The sequence below is a fragment of the Dermacentor variabilis genome, chromosome 8, assembly GCF_050947875.1.
Source record: "Dermacentor variabilis isolate Ectoservices chromosome 8, ASM5094787v1, whole genome shotgun sequence".
In the NCBI taxonomy this organism is placed as follows: Eukaryota; Metazoa; Arthropoda; class Arachnida; order Ixodida; family Ixodidae; genus Dermacentor; species Dermacentor variabilis.
In genome coordinates this window covers 25,036,746-25,055,576 of record NC_134575.1, presented here as the reverse complement: position 1 = coordinate 25,055,576, position 18,831 = coordinate 25,036,746, and the positions used below count along the sequence as shown (strand labels likewise).

At 47.4% G+C, this 18,831-nt stretch overlaps 1 protein-coding gene across 2 annotated transcripts in view; it reads right to left on the bottom strand.

Annotated features, from left to right (window-relative positions):
• The window catches only part of E(bx) (nucleosome-remodeling factor subunit NURF301 E(bx)), a 53,396-nt gene that overhangs the window by 10,292 nt on the left and 24,273 nt on the right, over positions 1-18,831 (bottom strand). For both annotated transcript variants that reach the window (XM_075701456.1, XM_075701457.1), the window contains 11 exons: positions 17,191-17,481; positions 15,520-16,646; positions 11,273-11,381; positions 10,899-11,112; positions 10,269-10,407; positions 9,209-9,440; positions 5,895-6,327; positions 5,179-5,504; positions 3,575-3,740; positions 2,152-2,361; positions 819-1,055 (listed from right to left, as the gene is read on the bottom strand). In XM_075701456.1, coding sequence (XP_075557571.1) covers positions 819-1,055; positions 2,152-2,361; positions 3,575-3,740; positions 5,179-5,504; positions 5,895-6,327; positions 9,209-9,440; positions 10,269-10,407; positions 10,899-11,112; positions 11,273-11,381; positions 15,520-16,646; positions 17,191-17,481 — 3,484 coding nt within the window. The remainder of the gene's footprint in view (positions 1-818; positions 1,056-2,151; positions 2,362-3,574; positions 3,741-5,178; positions 5,505-5,894; positions 6,328-9,208; positions 9,441-10,268; positions 10,408-10,898; positions 11,113-11,272; positions 11,382-15,519; positions 16,647-17,190; positions 17,482-18,831) is intronic.

Sequence of the window (18,831 nt, the reverse complement as noted above, 5' to 3'; positions counted from 1 at the left end):
GTGGTGGCAATTGTGTTCGCACTCTCAAACGGCTGCCGAGCGCGAGAACAGCTGAAATTTTCCAAACAAAGGCCTACGTGTGCTTCCTCTCGAGGGAGCCCCGCTTCTAGCCAGAGTCAAGGTCACATGAGTACCGTATTTACTCGAATCTAGCGCGCACTTTTTCTTCCGATAAAACTGGTCCAAAAATTGTGCGCGTTAGAATCGAGCACAGAGATACCATAGCAGTAAACAACCGTGTTCTGCTTAGCTACTAAAGTAAAGGCATTGGCAGCAACATGATCGTTTACATGCAGTTATTTCTCATGTTTCATTGATGACAACATTTGTGTGCCACAAAAGCGTTTCTATTATGTTGCAGTTGAACAAATTGTCGCAAACTGTTGCTACCAGCGCTGTTTAAGTTGTCTCTCTCCTGCCTGAAGTGGTCGCACCTGCCGAGTTTCGCAATGCATAGAACTGCTGGCCAAGTTAATTTCTCAGGAGACCTTGCTTCTTTTCCAGTCACCTTTGCTGCTAACCGGCAAGGTGTACTGCCCCACAGCAGACGAGGTAACTGTAATCCGGCTACAAGGCTCAAAAAGACAACACTCACTCTGTATTTAGCCATGCAGCCAGGAAATGGCATGAAAGACATGCAAGTTACATTTGTACACACAGTTCAAATCAGGCTCTACTTCCTGACAAAGAAGGAGTTACAAGGATGAAGAAGTGCTGCTACTGCTGCATTAGTTTCACTGCCATGCAGGGGTGCTCCCTTCAATAGTGGACACAGTACAGTGCAGAACAGCGCAGAAATGTCTGTGGTCTCTGCTTACTCTGCTGTGTTATGGCCGGGGTGAGCACGAACTGCTGTGGTGAGTTTGGTGGCGAGGACACGGGCGAAGCCGCAGGCGCTTCGCTCTTGACAGGAGTGGCCGGTGCCTCCGCTTGCTTGGCTGGGGTGGTCGGCACGGTGGCGGAAGTTGCAGGCGTCTCCGCGTTAGTCGCAGTTGCAGTAGCAGCAACCGTAGCGGCGGCAGCAGCAGCAGCAGTAGCAGCAGCAGAGGCCACAGCTAAGGTGAGCAGAGAAAGAAAAAAAAAAAAAGAAAAAAAAAGGAAAAAGACGCGTAAATGGCACAACCCACAACTTATCCTTACTGAAGAGTTGGGACGACGCAGTACGATAGTCAAAAACTATTTCCTAATATCAGAGAAACTAACTTAATACAAATGCACATTGAAATGAAACAACATGCATTTCGAAAAGGTAAGGAACGTGTCAGATATTAAAGAGCACTGTACTCATCCCCTCCAACTCAAACGAAAAAAAGCAGACAAATTCCAACAGCTGCTTCGAAGCAATCCCCAAGCTAAGTTTCCCACTCTCTTTAGACTGACAGTGCTGGCATGCATGCCGAAGGCATGTTTCAATGGCAAGCAGTGAGCTCGAGTGAAGCAGAGGTCATTCAGCAGAAAGACTGCAAGTGCTCTACGAAAATCAGCTGTGTGAACCTGTGCTCCAAATCGCTGCAATGACCCAAACTGGACTAGGCAAGCGCGCTCTCTTGCCACCTTGCTACGGGTGTGCAAATATTCAAAACTTTCAAATAGCGAATGGAATAGTGGTCTCTGAATCAAATAGTTACCATTTCTGAATGAAAATATCTTTCTAATACTTCTCGAATAGTTCAAAACATCAACTGTGCACAAATAAAAATAAAATTGCAGCAGAAGTATGGTAGATTTTCACCCAGGCGGACATAGCACAGACACAAAACATGAGAACTTGCGTAGTGGAGCAGGCTACGTCACTTAGGTAGCCATACACAGCAATCATACGCACTCTTTGCATAGCCTTGTGTATGCAAAGAAACTACATTTGCTCCTAATGCTCCATTTGTGCTTTTAATAAACAACGCTTTATTCATTATTCGAAAACTATTCGATTCGATATAATATGCTTCTGGTAATATTCAATTTGCACTCGATTCAGTCTCAAAAACCCCTATTTGCACACCCCTACGCCTTTGATCAGGCGGCACGGCTCATGTTCCCAATCGCAACATTCAGAGACATTCATCTACACTGGACATTTAAAAAAAATAGGAAGCCCACTCCGAATCTACCGGTACCAGTGCAACAAGTTGAAATAAAAAGACCGGTGCCAACCTTTAACCGGTGTCGTCGTCGCCGGCGCCAGCACGGCTTTCGTGGCCACCACCGGCGTCGCTGCTGCGGCGCCCACCGCTGAGGCCGGGCTAGCCACCACGGTGGCCAACCCCGGGATGCTCACGGTCGCTGCCTGCAGCCGCACGCTGGTGGCGGCAGGCGTTGCACCAGCTGCTGCCGCTTGCACCAGGGGCCTCACCGCTGGCAAAACTGCGAGTCAGTTGGACGGCGTCAACACTCTGCTGCCAGAAAGTTCAGTTACAGCAGCAAACAGTTTAGTTTGCAAACACTGCAATCCACATGGCTCTGATGTATAGTAGAATTTCGTTGACACGATTCCATTTAGTAAGATTTTCCAGTGCCAACATTTGTGACCAAGAACACAAAAAATTACTTAAAATAATTATGCATTGTTGTTTTTAAGCGGTTAGTATACAGCTGGAAAACGCAATCTTTCGGCACCAACGTTCAGTACGTCGTCAAACCGCTATTACAATTTGACATCGCTCTAAGCTTCTCCATGGTGCCGGAGACACCTGCTTTCTGGATTGTGTTAGTTGCCTGTCAGAGACTTGGACGTCTGCTTCATGTAGCTTGGTTATGTAGAACTAGAAGGTGCTTGCTTACCACAGTCCAGTCTCAAATGAGGCAGACACGGACAGGAACATGAGGGATAGACAAGACATAACTGTTGTGCCACCCGTAGTTACACTCAATTCAATCTATCTGCAACTGCAAGGGTGGAGCATGCCTGCCTAGGAGTACTTGTGGTGAACTACAATACGGCTCTTGTGCAATGGAGTACAAATAAGCAGTACTGCACTAATTTGATTCACGTGTGCATCTTTCTGGGCAAAGACGGAACATTTCCCGACTAAGGTTGAAGGAAAAAAAAAAAGAAGTTGCAGTTTTGTCCGAAAGGCAAAGCATCAATTGCGATAGCAAATTATTAGACAGCTGTATGAAGTAAGGATAGTAGATTCATCAGCCTTACGAACTTGTAAACATTCGCTCAATGAGCACAGACACTCGCTGTGAGAATGCTGGACTGAGGAAGCGTGGCAGTAGCAGCGAGCGAATCGACCTTTGTGCTGCCTCTTGCTTCAATGTGAACTAAGTGGTCAAAACGCAGTGTGCACGACTTTATCAGTCCTCGACACGCCTAGACTCTGTCCCCATCGAAGATTGTTTGCAAGATAGGGCCCGCACGGCTGTGCCGAGCCGCGGCATAAGCAGTAGCTGCTGCCGCAGTAGAACGCACCCCCTCACTGCATTCGGAAGACGGTGTGCTTCCTCCCCGGCTACCTCCATTGTGCGCGAGAGATCGAGTCACCATCTTTCGCTCGACCGCGACGCTATCACACGTGGACTCTACACGGAACATCACGGCGACACCGATGGCAGAAATGCGCCTGAGCATCACCTTTGACTTGCGTGCCCAGGATCTGCTGTGGCACAGTGGTGGTCAACTGTGGCCGAATCTGGATGAGCTTTGGGGCCAGAGTGGCCTGGGTGGAGGTGACCACGGCGCCGGCGGCCGCAGCCGAACTGGCGGGCAGCGCCGCTGACAGCACCACCGTGGGCTGCACCTGCAAGTAGGGGAAACCGAATTTTGGACTCCAAGCAAGGGCTGGTAAGGGTTGTGTTGCTTTCTCGGGAGAACGGCCCTGTTCCCGTGCCCCATCATAGCACAGCCAACCAGAATTTTGCATACAGATATTAAATAAACTGAGTGTGCAGGCATGTCAAATGGCATGAAAAGACTAGAGGCAGAACCAGAGCGCTTACATCGTGCACAAATCTGGTCCCACAGTCATTCTTTTGATACACAGGAATAAATATCTTGGCTATTTTCAGAAGGATATAGTAACGAAATGATCTTTTGAAGAAAATTTGCTCCAGGTGAGAACACAGCGCAGCTAATGACTGCACATATACGTAGGACTACCTCTGCTTGCCCTTTTTGCTTGAAACATTCTTTTGTGGTGACTGCCACTCTATTATATTAGGCAATGTACAACACTACCCCTTCATTTATATAGCACCCTTTTTTGTTACATGCCATTACAAACAAGTTATCAAAATTTTCCTTAACAAATCTGTAATGATCCACTCACTACTCCCTGGAGTTAGGTGCAATATACTCAAGATAACTGTCAATAAAGTAGGCACATGAGATGGCTCAGTATTGCCTCTGCCATCGCCTACTGGCCCACTGCCGATAACTTCAGTCCTCCATGTTGACGTACAATGTCTGCATGTCTGCTTCTACGTTCAAGTAGTCAGGTTAGCTAGTCCATCACTTCTGTTACCGTCTTCGTACACCAGCAGAAATACCTACGTGGCTGAAAACCTGCTGTAGGAATTGTATGCACAGAACACACCAGCAGTGGAAAAAAACATTACACATGCAACGCAGCTGATTTTTACATGGAAAAAACCAGAAACGGAAAAGCAAAAGCACCACGCTTATTGTTGATGATGCTGTCACTTGCGTCTTTCTAGCGGGCAGAAACACATTAAATTAATGCCCGCCACCACACGACGTAGGTACTTTGCACAGCTGTAAGGTTCATCAGTGCCTACATCGCGGAATCTAATGCTTACTCAATCGGTGGTCTCCAAATCACAGTCCCAGCGATGGCTCTCTCGGATCCAATCTCGAAGGCCATGCATTTATGTACTGCAAGCGCCAGAAGCAATCGTTACTATAGATAGGAGCAACTGCAGGAGCAACTGCAGGAGCCAGAAACGTGTCATGCCTGTCGTATTTCTGACACTGCCTCTGAGATGTTGAAACCAGACTTGCATTGCAGCATGCCAGTTTCGGAGGCCACAACTGGATACTATGAATTATCCAGATGGACTTGTGTGGGCTTTTCAAATTATTCGGTGCAAATGATAGGACTGTACCAATTCTACAATTTAACCGAGACCGAATTAGTGGGGTGTTGCTGTAGTAAAGCAGCACCCACTCCTTGCTATCCTTCCGATTTCACAATGGTGACATACACCACAGCCACTGACCTTGATTTGCTGCGTTGGCTGAGAGACGATTTGTACTGTGCCAGCTGGTGCTACAGAAACAGCTGTTTGGGGTGCCGCTGCTGGTGCAGCGACCACGGCGGGCGCTGTGGCTGCAACAGCAGTGGCCACCGCAGGGGCCGCCGCCGCCGTAGCCACACCCGTGGCCGGAGCGATGGATATGGCCGGACGAAGTGTGGTGATCTGGATGGTCTGCGGCTGGGATGTGTTGGCCGCACCGGCTGTCGTCGTCGTGACTGCTGGCGCAGCTTGCACAGGCAACGTCAGCAGTTGAAGACGGCCGTCTGGCAGACGGATGAGTTGTTGACCTGCAAGCAACAAAGCGGCCGTCAGGACAGCATGCAAAACTTGCCAATGTTTGGCAGAATAACAATTCAAACAGGGGTAGTCGATGTGGTTAGCATTAAGAATAAATGAAGCTGGGCAGGACATGTAATGCGTAGACCAAATAATCTAAGACAGTTACAAAATGTGTGCCAAGAGAAGGGAAGTGTAGTTGGGACGGCACAACACGAGGTGGTGTGATCAAATTAGGAAATTTGCAGGTATACGACAGTGTCAGCTGGCACAAGACAGCGGTAATTGGAGGCTACTGGGAGAAAGCCTCCGTCTTGTGGCAGACATGATTAGGCTGATGACAATGATGATTGAGGTGTTTAAACTGATTGGGGGGATTTAAAAAATACAGCACTGCTCACCAGGCATAAGTCCCCGGACTTGGAGCTGGCCATTGGGACCCTGGATGATCTGAATCTGCGCCCTCACGGGAGCAGCCGTGCCCGTCGGATTTCCCAGGGCCGGGCGGATCACCGCATTGGCGCCGCCGGCAGTCGCAGGCACCACTCCCCTCACTGCAATCACCGCCGGCCGTGTCTGGCCCGCACCGACGGGGGCCCGCACGATGATTTGCTGCGGGCCGCCCACCGTCGTCTTGGGCATCAGCGTTGGCGCGTTGGTACTGATGGCACTGATGGGAATCTTGGTGATGCCGTCTGCACTGTTGGTGGCGCCCACGGGTCGCGTCGTGAAGATTCGGCGCACTGCCCTTCCTGCACCAGCATTGCCCGGCGTTGTCACCAGGCTTGTGAGTGTGGTGCCCTTGATTGGGCTTCCGGATGACACCAGTGCCACCTGGGTGTAAAAAGGAATATGTGAGGGTCAGTCCCCAGTTCACCTGAGCAGCACCGAGGCTGCAACTACAGCTGTCACAGTCACAGCTGCTTACAACGAGGTTGCATACAAAACAAAAATACCTTCGTTATACTCCATATTCATCATACACATTAATTATATGCTGATACAGTCAAACTTCTATATAACGAAGTTCTACTTGCAGCAAAAAACTTCGTTAAATTGTGAATTTTGTTAATTAGCTTTTTAAGTTTCAGCATTTTAAAACAACTTCTCAAATTACCAGAGCACTCCTGGTGGATAGTATCTCGTTAGTAAGCACTTCTAAACAAACTGCAAGAAAGTTGGGCCATTACAGCGCAGTTATGAGCACCAGTGCGTGCAGTGAAGATTGCGCTGAGAGCAATGAAACGACGCGGCTGACGGCGTCCGAGATTTGTGTGTGTTGCGTCGTGCGCAGCCGTAAACCTTGGACGCCATAGCTGACCATGCTTAGTGCCTGCAGTCAGCGCCCACTAATTAAACATGAAAGTGCAGAAAGATACGGATATTCGTCCTGAACAACAACAACAACAAAAAAAAAAAAGCCACAGTTTCACCAGAGAGGTGGACCATTGATGGTGAAAACAGACAGACAACTACATGAAGTAATGTTTATAGCTTTATCGGTGTCACACACGCCCAGGGGCCGTATTCCGTAGCAGTTCGCTTTGGAACCGGTTCGGTCTGGCTGTTGCCATTGGTCAGCACTTCGCTGTCGTCATCCCTGGTGGGCGGGATGACAAATTTTGTTTACATCACACAAGTTGTCAATCATCTGGAAAGGAACCGGTTCCCTGCTGCGAGAGGAACCGCGGAGAAGTGGTTCGCTCGAGGGTCGTGCGCGGCAGCGAGCATGATGTCGAGGGTTGCTAGGGCAACCCGTGGCTGCCGGCTAGTCTCACGCCAGCTGACGAGCCGGCACCTAGACGAGACGAGGCAAGACAGAGATGGCAATGGCGGCTCCTTTGGTTGTGCTGCTGGCGAGCGCCAAAAGACAACGACGCGACGAGAGGCAACGACGCGACGCGTTCGGCATGGCCGAAGAAGAGTTTCGAAGGCATTTCAGGCTCTCCAAAGACATAGTGCGACGTCTTTGCGATGACCTGGAAGAACATCTCGGACCTCAAAGATTTCGTGTTGTCGACACTACGATGAAAGTGCTGTGGGCGCTGCGGATTTTCGCCACCGGGAGCTTTCAACAGTGCGTCGGGAATGAAGAAGCGATTGCACTGTCGCAGCCTTCGGTCAGCTGGATCATTACAGCCGTCGCCAAGGCCATTATGGTTGTGGGCAAAGAAAAAGGATGGGTTAGATTCCCATCCACGGCACAACACAAAGCCGGCGTCAGCTGCTGGCCCAACACACACGACGCCTTTGCTAGGTAGGGGTGCTCCTCGACAAATGAAACGAGTATTTCGCGCTGCCTCGCTGAAACATGAGGACCCAGCCGCCTGTCCTTGTGCGACGACATCGTTTCGGTTCCAGCACGCGAACAAGTCCAAAAGGTAAACAAAGTGAGGCAAGTTGTTTGTATAACGTATGGCACACCACCTAGTGACTAAATAAGAAAACAACACAAATAAAATTACAACTCCCAGTAGCCATCTGCGCCGCAAGCTCACATTTATTACTGAAAATTATATTTGCAAGTGTTCTATACAAACCAATGTTTTTTTATCAAACCAGCAACATCCTTCAATTGCTATACTGTCCCCCAAGTACAAACAAAAATGATGACGTGATCTTCCGGCAGACCGCCGCTCGTTGATTGGTTCCCCTCACGCCGCCTCGTTCCACTCTTTCTCCGAGTGACGTAATCCAGACGTAACCGGTTCCAAAGCGAACCGCTACAGAATACGGCCCCAGGCAAACATTAACAGATCTCACTCGATGCACGTGAACTCGCAGTCACAACGTGAGCTAGAGTTTCGCACCGTTTCCCGGAAACTTGACATTACACGACTGCCAACACTTGATGCGCGGGAACAACAAAATGCGCTTGAAGGCACCAACCATTTAGGCTCGGCCTTTACACTTGCAGCGTAGAGATACCTAGAAAATAAACCATTGCACACAAAGAAGCACCCCACCCCAGTGCTTCCTGCCTACCTCGTCCCGGCATGCGCACTTTGACGGCGCTTTCGGCGCTCAAACTTTTCGTGCAGAAGGATGCCTCCAATAACTTTTTCTTTGGCTGACATTTTTATAGTTTTTTGCTAAATTTTATACCTATACGGGCTCCAAGTACATGTTTGAAATGTCTGAAAACTTAAATCAGAACCATGCCACAAAATTAGTTTGCTAAATCATGAAAAAGAGAAATACATTGTTTTCAAAGCAACTAAGATCAGGAAATGAAAATAGTTTGGTAAATCCCCAATTTCGTTAGCTCGAGGTTTGACTGTATCAGCATGCAACATTTTGAATTTACTGTGTTTAATCTAACAATTCATTATACTGAAGTTCAACTGTACAACATGCTACTTCAAGAGTATTATGGTGAGCATGTAATTAAAGCTGCACAACACCCTTATTTGCTAACTATCCATTTCGACACCTGTTGTTTCAGACACTGAAAGCAACTGTAACATATGCTCAGTTTCACCCTAGTTTGGTATGCACCCTAATTTTGCTTGTGCCCCTCAGGTTACTGACCAATTCAGAAAGAGCCACCATGTCAATTCCACACTAATAGCTCTTGCATCTTGAGAAATGTGAATGAGATCCCTGCAGATGCACGTAGCTGCACTACGACCCCGTGAAGTGCAGTAGGTAACTGTGCGGGTCAAATGTTGGCAAGCTCGGCTGCATCGGGACACCAAATGTGGGGACGGCGCACCTTAGTGAGTGTCTGGTTGGCGGCCTGTGGCGTCGACACCGTCACCGTGATGGTCTTGGTGCCGGGTGTGCTGGTCTTGGTGCCCGTTGTGCCCTCCTGCAGCCGCTTCTGCTGCATGGCCAGCCGCTGCTGCTTCAGCTGGGCCTCCATCTGGGCTCGGATCTTGTCGGCACTCTGCTGGGCATGCACCTGGGCCAGCTTCTCGCGCACCGCCAGCTGCTGCTTCTCGATCCTGCCACAAGGAGGATGCAAGAAACTCAATCACACTGCACTGCACCCTTCCCTGGCTAACGTCTTGCAGCTGTAGTATAGTAGCAGTAGTAGTGGTAGTAGTAGAAGTAGTAGTACTAGTAGTAGTAGTAGTAGTTGTAGTTTACTCATAACACCAATGTCATGTGTGATGCGCTCGGTCTAGTTGAGCATTACAGATGAGAGAAATGCCCTAAAAATACATGGAAAATGATGAAACCTTATGTTGAAGTGCAGTCGTGTCGCAGAGCCTGGATACAACTGCGGTTTGTAGGCTTTAACAGCCCACAAACGGTGCTTATCAATACTCTCTTTGTCTGGTCATTTTTTTCACTTGCTTTTACATCTTTGGCACCGTAACAGTTTGCCACAGAGGCCTCTGGTGAAGACCCGTGCCACAACATTATTACGTGGACAAATATGGCACGTGTTTTTTAGAACGGTACTTTATCCCTGCGAATGTTCACTGCATTTGGAAAACGATGCCATTGCCAACGTGTACATTCTGACAGTCGCAATAATTTGTTAGGAAATAAATTCACAACAACTGGGCTCAACCGTAACAGTGGTAGCAGCAGTAATAGAAATAATGGCAGGCACCTCCTACCTGAAGCTTTATGCACAAAAAGAAGATTACTCGTTCTTCCCATTTAATCAAGAGACTGTGCACTTGTGAAGCATGTGGCTGCGTACACAGATACAGCACATTACAAATGCACCGATCACTTTGGCGCTTTTACATATGCTGGTACTAATCCCCCAATGAACAGGCAAGCAAAGGGTGTTCAATATGCAACAAACGTCTGCTCACTTTTCTCCGAACTGCCGGATCTCCCAAAGTTCAAGGTCTTCCTCGGGCACCCACACCTCGGTCACCGTCGGTCCCTTGTGCTGGGGCGACTCGGGTCTTCTCCTCTCCCGAAGTCCCGTCCGCTGCGGTGTCACTTTTTCTGTGCAGTGAGGCAAAAATAAAGACTCATAAGCACAGAGTTAACCCTACTTGATCATTCAGTAGTAGCAAAAGCCTTTTGATGTGCTAGTTGGCAACGAAAACACAGAAATCAGCTTTTGAAGCACGGAAAAGTTGAATTGTGAAAAGAGATATGGGCACTTTCGTATGTGAATGTTTGGCACGTGCTCTTAGCTACCAAACCAGTGCACGAAAAGCAGTCCCAAAGGACTTCCAGTTAAACAACTGCAACATCACTGCTCACTTTCTGCATGTATTTCCATGCTTGGCGAGCGCTGCAGATTTTAATGCACTGTGCAGTAGGCCACTTTCCCCGGCACAAAACATATGCTCATGCTTTGACGCATGTGGCATTCTTTTTATACGTACAGACACAGAAAAAGAAACGGCAAAAGAATTGCCTAAAATTGACCTGCACGAGTTGCACAAGAGACAGCATCCTCCCCCCACACGCACACTTTCTCGACCCACCTCTGGGTTTGGAGGGCAGGTCGATGGGCACTGTGATGCGCCGCACGAGGTACTCGGAGCGCAAGCCGAAGGGGCCCACGTCCTTGCGCTTGAGCAGCTCGGTGGTCTGCACGTCACTCTCGGTGGTCATCGTGTTGGTGCCGCCTGGCGGGGGCTTGGCCTGCAGGTCGTCCCAGCGCAGGCTGGCCCACAGCACGCGCAACTGAAGCGCCACCTGGGCGAAGGCAGGGGGTTGGCAAACATTGTCACACCGTTGCAGATTACGACAAGCCACTCGCAAGAGCGACACTGCAGTGCCTGAATATCACGAAACCTCAAAGCCGCACAAGTGGCGTGCATGGTGGCCGCGCACTAGTGTAGTAGTAGCCACGCACCTGGTGGATGGTGGTCAGCATTTGATTCCGGTACCGCCAGGCAGTCTTGAAGCAGGGCCTTGGGCTGACGCCGTAGGGCCAGCTTTGCGGGTTCACCTTGGCTGTGTAGCTGCAATTGTGGCGATTGTTATTGACTGCAGTGGGAGAGTGGTGACCACAGCAAACTTGGCAAGCACCGTCTGCTCTCACCTTTACTGTACGAGTAATTGGTACAAGAACCACCCCCAACTGTTTCATCAATATCTTAATGCACTCCCTGCTGTACTGACACAAAGTATTTCCCAAGCGCTTAAGCCCATTTCTAGAGTTAAGTTAGTTGTTTCGCTTACCTCTGACCACATGTTTTAGCGTTGCCTAGAAATCTTTAAAAAAAAGAAAAAGAAAACGCGCAGACATGCCTCTGGGAGTTGGCCAATGTAATAAAACTTGACCCGAACAGTATAAACCAGCAGTGCTGCAGCGACACAAACAGGTGCAGACAGCAGCACGAGGCGCATTGAAAACGCAAGCAAAGTACTGCAGGTGGCGACGCCAAGTGCGCTGATGACGTTTCTATGATTATAAGCCGTTATTGCTTTTTAGTGCCTTATCCATCGGCATTGAACCATTGTGAACCGTAATTAAACATACTCCGGCGGACACAGAGTTTCATACAATAATTACAAGAAGGAACTGTGGCGCTGGTGTCTACGGGAGCTGCAATGGGAGCGGTTGTACCAGCATGGGAATTACGGGAAGTACATGGATTTGCTAAGCTTCGTCCTTCTGCCTTCAAACGGCTGCGCGATTTTGTAAACTCAGCATTTGCAACAAAGTACTGTGCAATAAATAATTAAACTTTTTAAGATTGCCCGGTGGCAGGATTCGAACACAGGACCTCTAGCACAGAAGCCCAGTATTGAAACCGATTATTCCATGGACGCATGCATCGATAGGCGTTATGAAACGCCTTTATGACTTTATAGCGGGCAAGCCAGTACCTTGGGACGCTTGGTGTGTTCCGAATTGGCTACATCGACAAGCTGTTCAATTAGTTGCGACTGTGTGTGTTTGCAGCACCTTCCACACTTGGAGAAGTATAGATTGCTTTTAAATTTATGACCATGAAGGCATATAAAGCGTAAAAAACAAAGCCACAAGAACGTCTGGATCCACAAGCGTGAAGATCAGACAAATCCATGTGCTTCCCATCATTCCCATGGTGGCTCAACGATTGCAGCGTCAATGTTCCCTTTAGTATTTATTGTAGGAAACTGTGCTGGCGGCGGCTGCATCTGGCACGGCTGCGCACACTGTATCTTGAAAGCGATCTGCAATGCGGACAGAGAGTGTCAACTGCTGATATCTCGGCGAACTTTGTCTTTGCTGCTTCGTTCACGTTGAAGCGACAGGCACCGTGAAGGTAAAGTTGCTCGCTGCTGCGGGCTCTATCTTGAAAGCGACTGTCTAACGTGACAGACGGACAGACCGTTTTTCTTGTTGGGTAGGCATAGAAATGGCTACGCACTTAAATGCTAAATCATGTACATGTATGTGTACCCGTAATTGTATAGATAGCTGTATAACAAATTTATTTTGTACATGAATATCATTACGACGATTTATGTACATGAATATCATTATGACGATTAGACTACGACAGATTGATAGAGAGTACTGACAGCACAAATTTGAAGAACTAGGTGCCCAAACTTAGTGGGAATGTAGCTTTTCTTTTCGTGTGCAATTCCTGTGTTCCGTACACACTTTCTGGCCAACTCTACATACCAAAGAGAACTAAACATTCAGTTACTTGCTGCACTTTCATTATAGTTCCCTCCAGCATAGGTTACACCAATGCGACATTTGGCTGGTTTCACTGGCGTTCCATTAATACCACGCTCACACCAATGTTCACACAACATCACCCGACATCTGTTAGTAGCACCCCATTCTTTTTGCTCGTGGGCCCCGACAAAAGAAAAACAGATGCCTTTTCAAGATGTTAAGTTTGCTTCCCCATGCCATACTGCATTCCTGGTGACGGCAGTGTTGGTGCAACATTCAAATGTAGACGAAGTGCCCAGCACCCATTTCTAGCACTTGACAGCTCTATACGACTGACAGTGCAGGCGCAAGAAATTAGACAGCAGAAAAGATGGGATACGACAAAGGGATGACAAGTGAAAGACGGCAGCGGTGAAACTATCGGCCAAATGTTTATTCCTGGAGGCAGCTGCGCAGACGTCCTTGCACACACAATAACAGCAGCGAGACCGCAGCCCCAAGAAACTTCTGGTCACATGCCTTATTAGTCTACTATGCCAGAACATAAAGCATGTTCTTAAGTTGTTTCTAGGAACGGAAAGTCCCTTTTTGCGTTTTCGGATAAAAAAAATTTAGTGGTATGCGAATATTCAGAAATTTCAAATATTATCGAATGCTATATTTTAAACATTCGATTTTCGATTCGATTCGTTTACTTCTGTCTAATCTAAGAAGGTGTGTCTGATTTGGTGCTGAATTTTGCAACAATTTCATGCTGCTGGCGAAATTTTGCCTTTAGAACACGCTTGGCCACTGGACGTCTAAGCTTTGCAGGAAAGCAAACCTCTCAATAGCTAGGGGCACAGATTTGCAAACACGCGGGTACACTCTTTGCAGGTACCACCCCCAATCCTGAGCTGATAGCTTGAAAGCAAATGCGATGAGTGACGACTGGTACAAGGTCAAATACCTCTTAGCTTACGGGAAATTGATGTGGCATAATAAGGCACAGCTTGGACGAGAACAGAAAACAAGCAGAAATTATTCAATTTTCCAAAGCTAACACGAGCCAAATACACAATATTTTAGTGTAACAATTAATTTATGATTGTAGTACACAACTAGATTAGTTTTTTTTTCACCAATGACAATGTAATTGTGATGTTCCAACATGTTCAAATAAACCAACTTCTTAATAAATGCATGTGCATATCATTATTCTATACTTGATTCGACCTTCGATGCTAAGTATTCGTATTTGATGCGTACTCAAATATATTGACATTGGTACACTCCTACTCATAATGCCACAATACTAACACTTATAATTTTTTCATATAAATTACAGCATAACTTGACTTGTAAAATCGTGATTATGTGCCAGGGAAAAGCACTCAAAATCTGCGGGCTTCTGTTTTAATGCACTCATGCTACATGCCTTGCCATCCTAAACTTGGCGAGATATGTCGGTGGGAGGCCATCCAAGCGTTATGTTTATAAACAGCAAAACGGTCTGTAGCGTCTTTGCATCAAACAAGGATATATAGGAATGATCGGGGAAGAAAGTGCTCAGACGAAAACGGTATTTTATTCTGAACCACGGCAACTTGGTGAAAAATATGCCAAATACATGCAAGATGCATACAACACGATACACAAGACAGAGAAAGAGGAAGGCAAAACAAAGGAAGTTTTCCTTTCTTTCACAAACTGGTTGTGGCATTGCCAGAGACGATAACTTTTGCGAGCGCTGATGACAACATGGGTCAATAATTATACCTTACACGAAACTCCCTCCAAGCTGGGGATTTTCCTCAGAAATTGTTTATTCAATGCTCACCATACTTTGAGTTGTCAATTAATTCACTCCTGCCCTCCATCTGCTAACCTTCCACTTAACGAAGACTTCTTAGGGTGCATTCACAGCGTGACGAGAAAGCTGGTGCGACCGAGTGTGACTGGCAACGAAGGATGACTCATGGCAACAAACATTCACAGTGGCAAGTGCGACCAGCTCATCACACCGAAATGTCTTGCGATTGGTGCCATTCAATTATGATAGCATCGCCGTCGGGACATAACATAAGCGTAGAACACGACGCCGTTGTGCTCCTGCACTGTTGATTGGTCCTGCAGCTTTGAGACTTCAGTCGTGGAGCTGAAACATCAGGCAACGACTGACTGACCCGAAGCGGTCACGTTTTGGCCAGAGCAACCACTTGTGGCCGACTTGAACCAATTGCAACCAACAAACCTTTGTGGACCAGCTGCCTTAATCCTTTTTACACAGAGACAGAAAAATATATAAATATATTTTTACATTACAGGGCGATAACAGCTTGCATTGCATGAACTCTGCAGCGTGAACACTGCAATTTCTTGCATCTGAAAGCTGCTTTGCATCTCACAACTTAAGACCTCAATTTTAATTATTTCAGCTCATCCTGCCAGAGACAGATAGTGAAAGTAGACTTTGCGAAAGGAAGAGCCAACAAGCTCACCTGAATCCCGTGGCTTCCCGAAGGGAGCCTCTTCGGGACATCTTGCGTAGTTCGTGCTGTGGCAAAACCATGATGCTGCGTTGCTTGCTGGCAAAGGTCTGGAAGCGGCAGAACGGCGGCAGCGTGCCCTTGTTCTTCTTCACCTTCTTAGTCACCTTGGTGATCTTGCCCAGGTACACCTTGTTGCTTGTCGTCGTCACTGTGGTGCTCACTGCCTTGCCCTCGGCCACGGCCGTAGTCGTCAACGTCTTGGACGTCGTCGCTGCGGCTGCTACGGCCGCTCCCGCCACTTTTGTCACGGCCGAACTGCCCGCGGACGACGCGATGATCGTTGCGGACACCAGCGCTTTTGCAACTGCCGCAGCTGCCGTTGTCGTTGTTGTCGTCGTCGCCGTGGAAGACTCGGTTTTCTGGCCAGACTTTTCTGGCTCACTTTTGAGAGTGACAACCTGCTTTTGCTGACTGATGGGAGTCAACTGTGTTGCCACCGGACTTGAAGAAACTTCAGTTGGCAATGCTGAAGCAGAAACTTTCTTTTCGATGTTGTTGCTTACCGGCGGTGGTGATTTCACCCCAACATTTGTGGGCTGCGCAACTTCATTCTCCACAACAGCAGGCAACATTTCAGTGTCTTCACCAGCAGCTGTTGCTGTTGCCTCTTCCTTTACGGATACGGGCAGCTCGCTTCCAGCAGGGACGGACGTGTCGTCATCGACAGGAGCAGGTTTTTCTTCGGCTGAACTAGACACCTCCTCTTCTGCGCAAGAAGACACGTCCTCCTCCATGGAAACGGGCGGGTCACCCTCGCCACAAGTGGCCACCTCTTCCTCGACAGAAGCAGAGGCATGGTCACTGCAGACGACTTCCTCTGCCACTGCAGGCTCAGTGAGCACTGTCTCTTCCGCGGCCGTCTCGACCGGGGGGAGCTCGGACTCGTCTGTCTCGACCACCTCCTCGGCCGCGACTGTGGTCATTTCAACATCGTTGCATGGCTCAGGGACATCGGGCACCATATCTTCAGGCTCGTGCTTTACCACAGAGGTGGTCGTGCTGGTGGTCGTGACAGTGGTCCGGGACACGGTGGTCGTGGTGGTTGTGGTCATCTTCTCCACGACAGTCTGCTTCATCTGCAGAATGCAAGCCATCCAACAAACAAGGGCTCAAACGACAAGGTCAGTTGAAGCATTATTACTTTGCATTTCTCTAGCTATGGTCCCTGTAAATGCTGAGCCCACTTTCTTGCAAACTTTACTTTCAAAAGCTTATGAGACACAAGTTCTACAACAAATGTCAATTTCTGCTCTGTGACTACAGACTGAAACCTTGAATTCAAGGCATGTCCCCAGGCTTTGCAGGGATAGGTTCCTTCCCTTTTTCTTTTGATATTTTTGCATATCCTGCGTCCCACAAACTCTTGCAGCCGAATGTTCATTCATACAAGTGATTACACCTGAAGATCAGTGCACGTCTGTACAAGTTCCTACAGGAAGAACTACTTGAATCAATTTAAGTAAGCTAATCATCGGTAAAATGCACTTTCACATGTCAACGGCACATTTCTAACTTTGCACGAGCCGAATATCCGACTTCACGGGCCTTTCCTCGGCCAGTAAACGAGAAGCAACAGAAAGCGCCTAAAAAAAAAAAATAAGAGCAAGCGTCTCAACCCACCTCGCTCACTGGAACACCTGAGTCAACTGGCTTCAGGAGGCTCTGCATCTTGACTGGCGACTTGACTTCTTGCTTGACCACTGACTTGGTGTCTCCATTGGCGATTGCATGGTCGGTAGCCGCGGCAGTTGCCGGTGTCCGGACACTGCTGTGAATGGTTGCCACCTTGACGAACAGCTTAGAAGCCCGGCAGGTGGATGAATAGCAGTTGCCGCCAACAGCAGACGCCGCCGTGCCGCGACGGCACAGGGGCGAGTAGCAACGTCTCGCCCTCTCCGCGAGATCCAGGCCCTGGGGAAAAAAGAAAAGGTTATTACGAACACAAATCTCAACAGTGCAACAATGTGGCCCCTGGCCACAAGTTCCCATTGAATGGTTCCTGACGAGTATAATCATGCACTCTAAAAACAGTTGCAACCTTTGGGGCATATATTTCTCACACAACAACAATCGTCATCTGTCTTACTTGCGTTTCCTTTCTTGAAAATGCTGCATTTACTACTTTCATGTTGAGAATGCTCTGTCATGCTGATAACGCACATTCCATTCGTGACCTGGACTTACCGGGCTCACAGCGTTAAAGAAGGGAAATGCGGGCAAGACAGATGACGATTATCGTTGCACAGCAAATATACACCCCAAAGGGTGCAACTGTTTTTAGAGTGTGGTGGCAGCATACCATCTTCACACAGCTAAGCTGCGAATTTAGTAGATCCAGACCAAAAATAATAGCAAAATTCAATGCCATTAAATGACAAGAAAAATGAGGGAGATGCTCCTCGAAACAACCTTTTTCTTTTTTTGCTTCTCTTAGGGATGAGAAAATTCTGCAATCTATAGAATGTTTTATGCACATTTAAAATACGTCATCAGCTTTTGCGGAGCTGTTATATTTCTTGAGTTACCTCCCACACAATGCCATATATAGTGGTCATTGTGGGCACTTTTTGGGAATTAAATTTTATCAGAAAGCATCCTGCTGTAGCTTATTTAGCTCGTTGTAGAATGCAAAGTGCCAATATCTATCCCCTACATGTACAATTAATTACTGCAACTAAGCAAAAGAAATACTGGACAATAACCAACTTTTTTTCACAATCCCATGAAACATAACTGACTACTTTTGCAGCTACTGCTGAGAGATGTTGCCATTTCAAGCAGATATTTGCATTCTACATATCTTGATAAGTATCTATGCCAAATTTCATTAGTATAGTACAATTATAAGTGCTTAACATTATTTTCGTTTATCGCTAAAAAAAATATTGAAGTGTAGTAATTTCCTTTTTGCATAGTTCCACTAATTGCACATGCTGCTCGGACAGACATCAAAACTTTGCAATCTATAAAGAGCTAAGTAAGCTACAGCACAATGCATTTTGTGAAAATTAATGCATAAGAAAGTAGCCACAAAGATCACTATACATTGCCATTGTGTAGGTAGGACATAGCTCAAGAAATACAGCAGCTAGAGAAAAACTAATGACATACTCGAAATTAACCCGACAAAACTTTCTAATTGGCTCAGTTTTCAAGCCACTTGTACAAATAATAGTAATAATAATAATAATAATAAAATTTCTGGGAGCATCTCCCCTAAATAAAAGCTGCAAAAAAATTTTGGTCCACATCGAAAGCCTG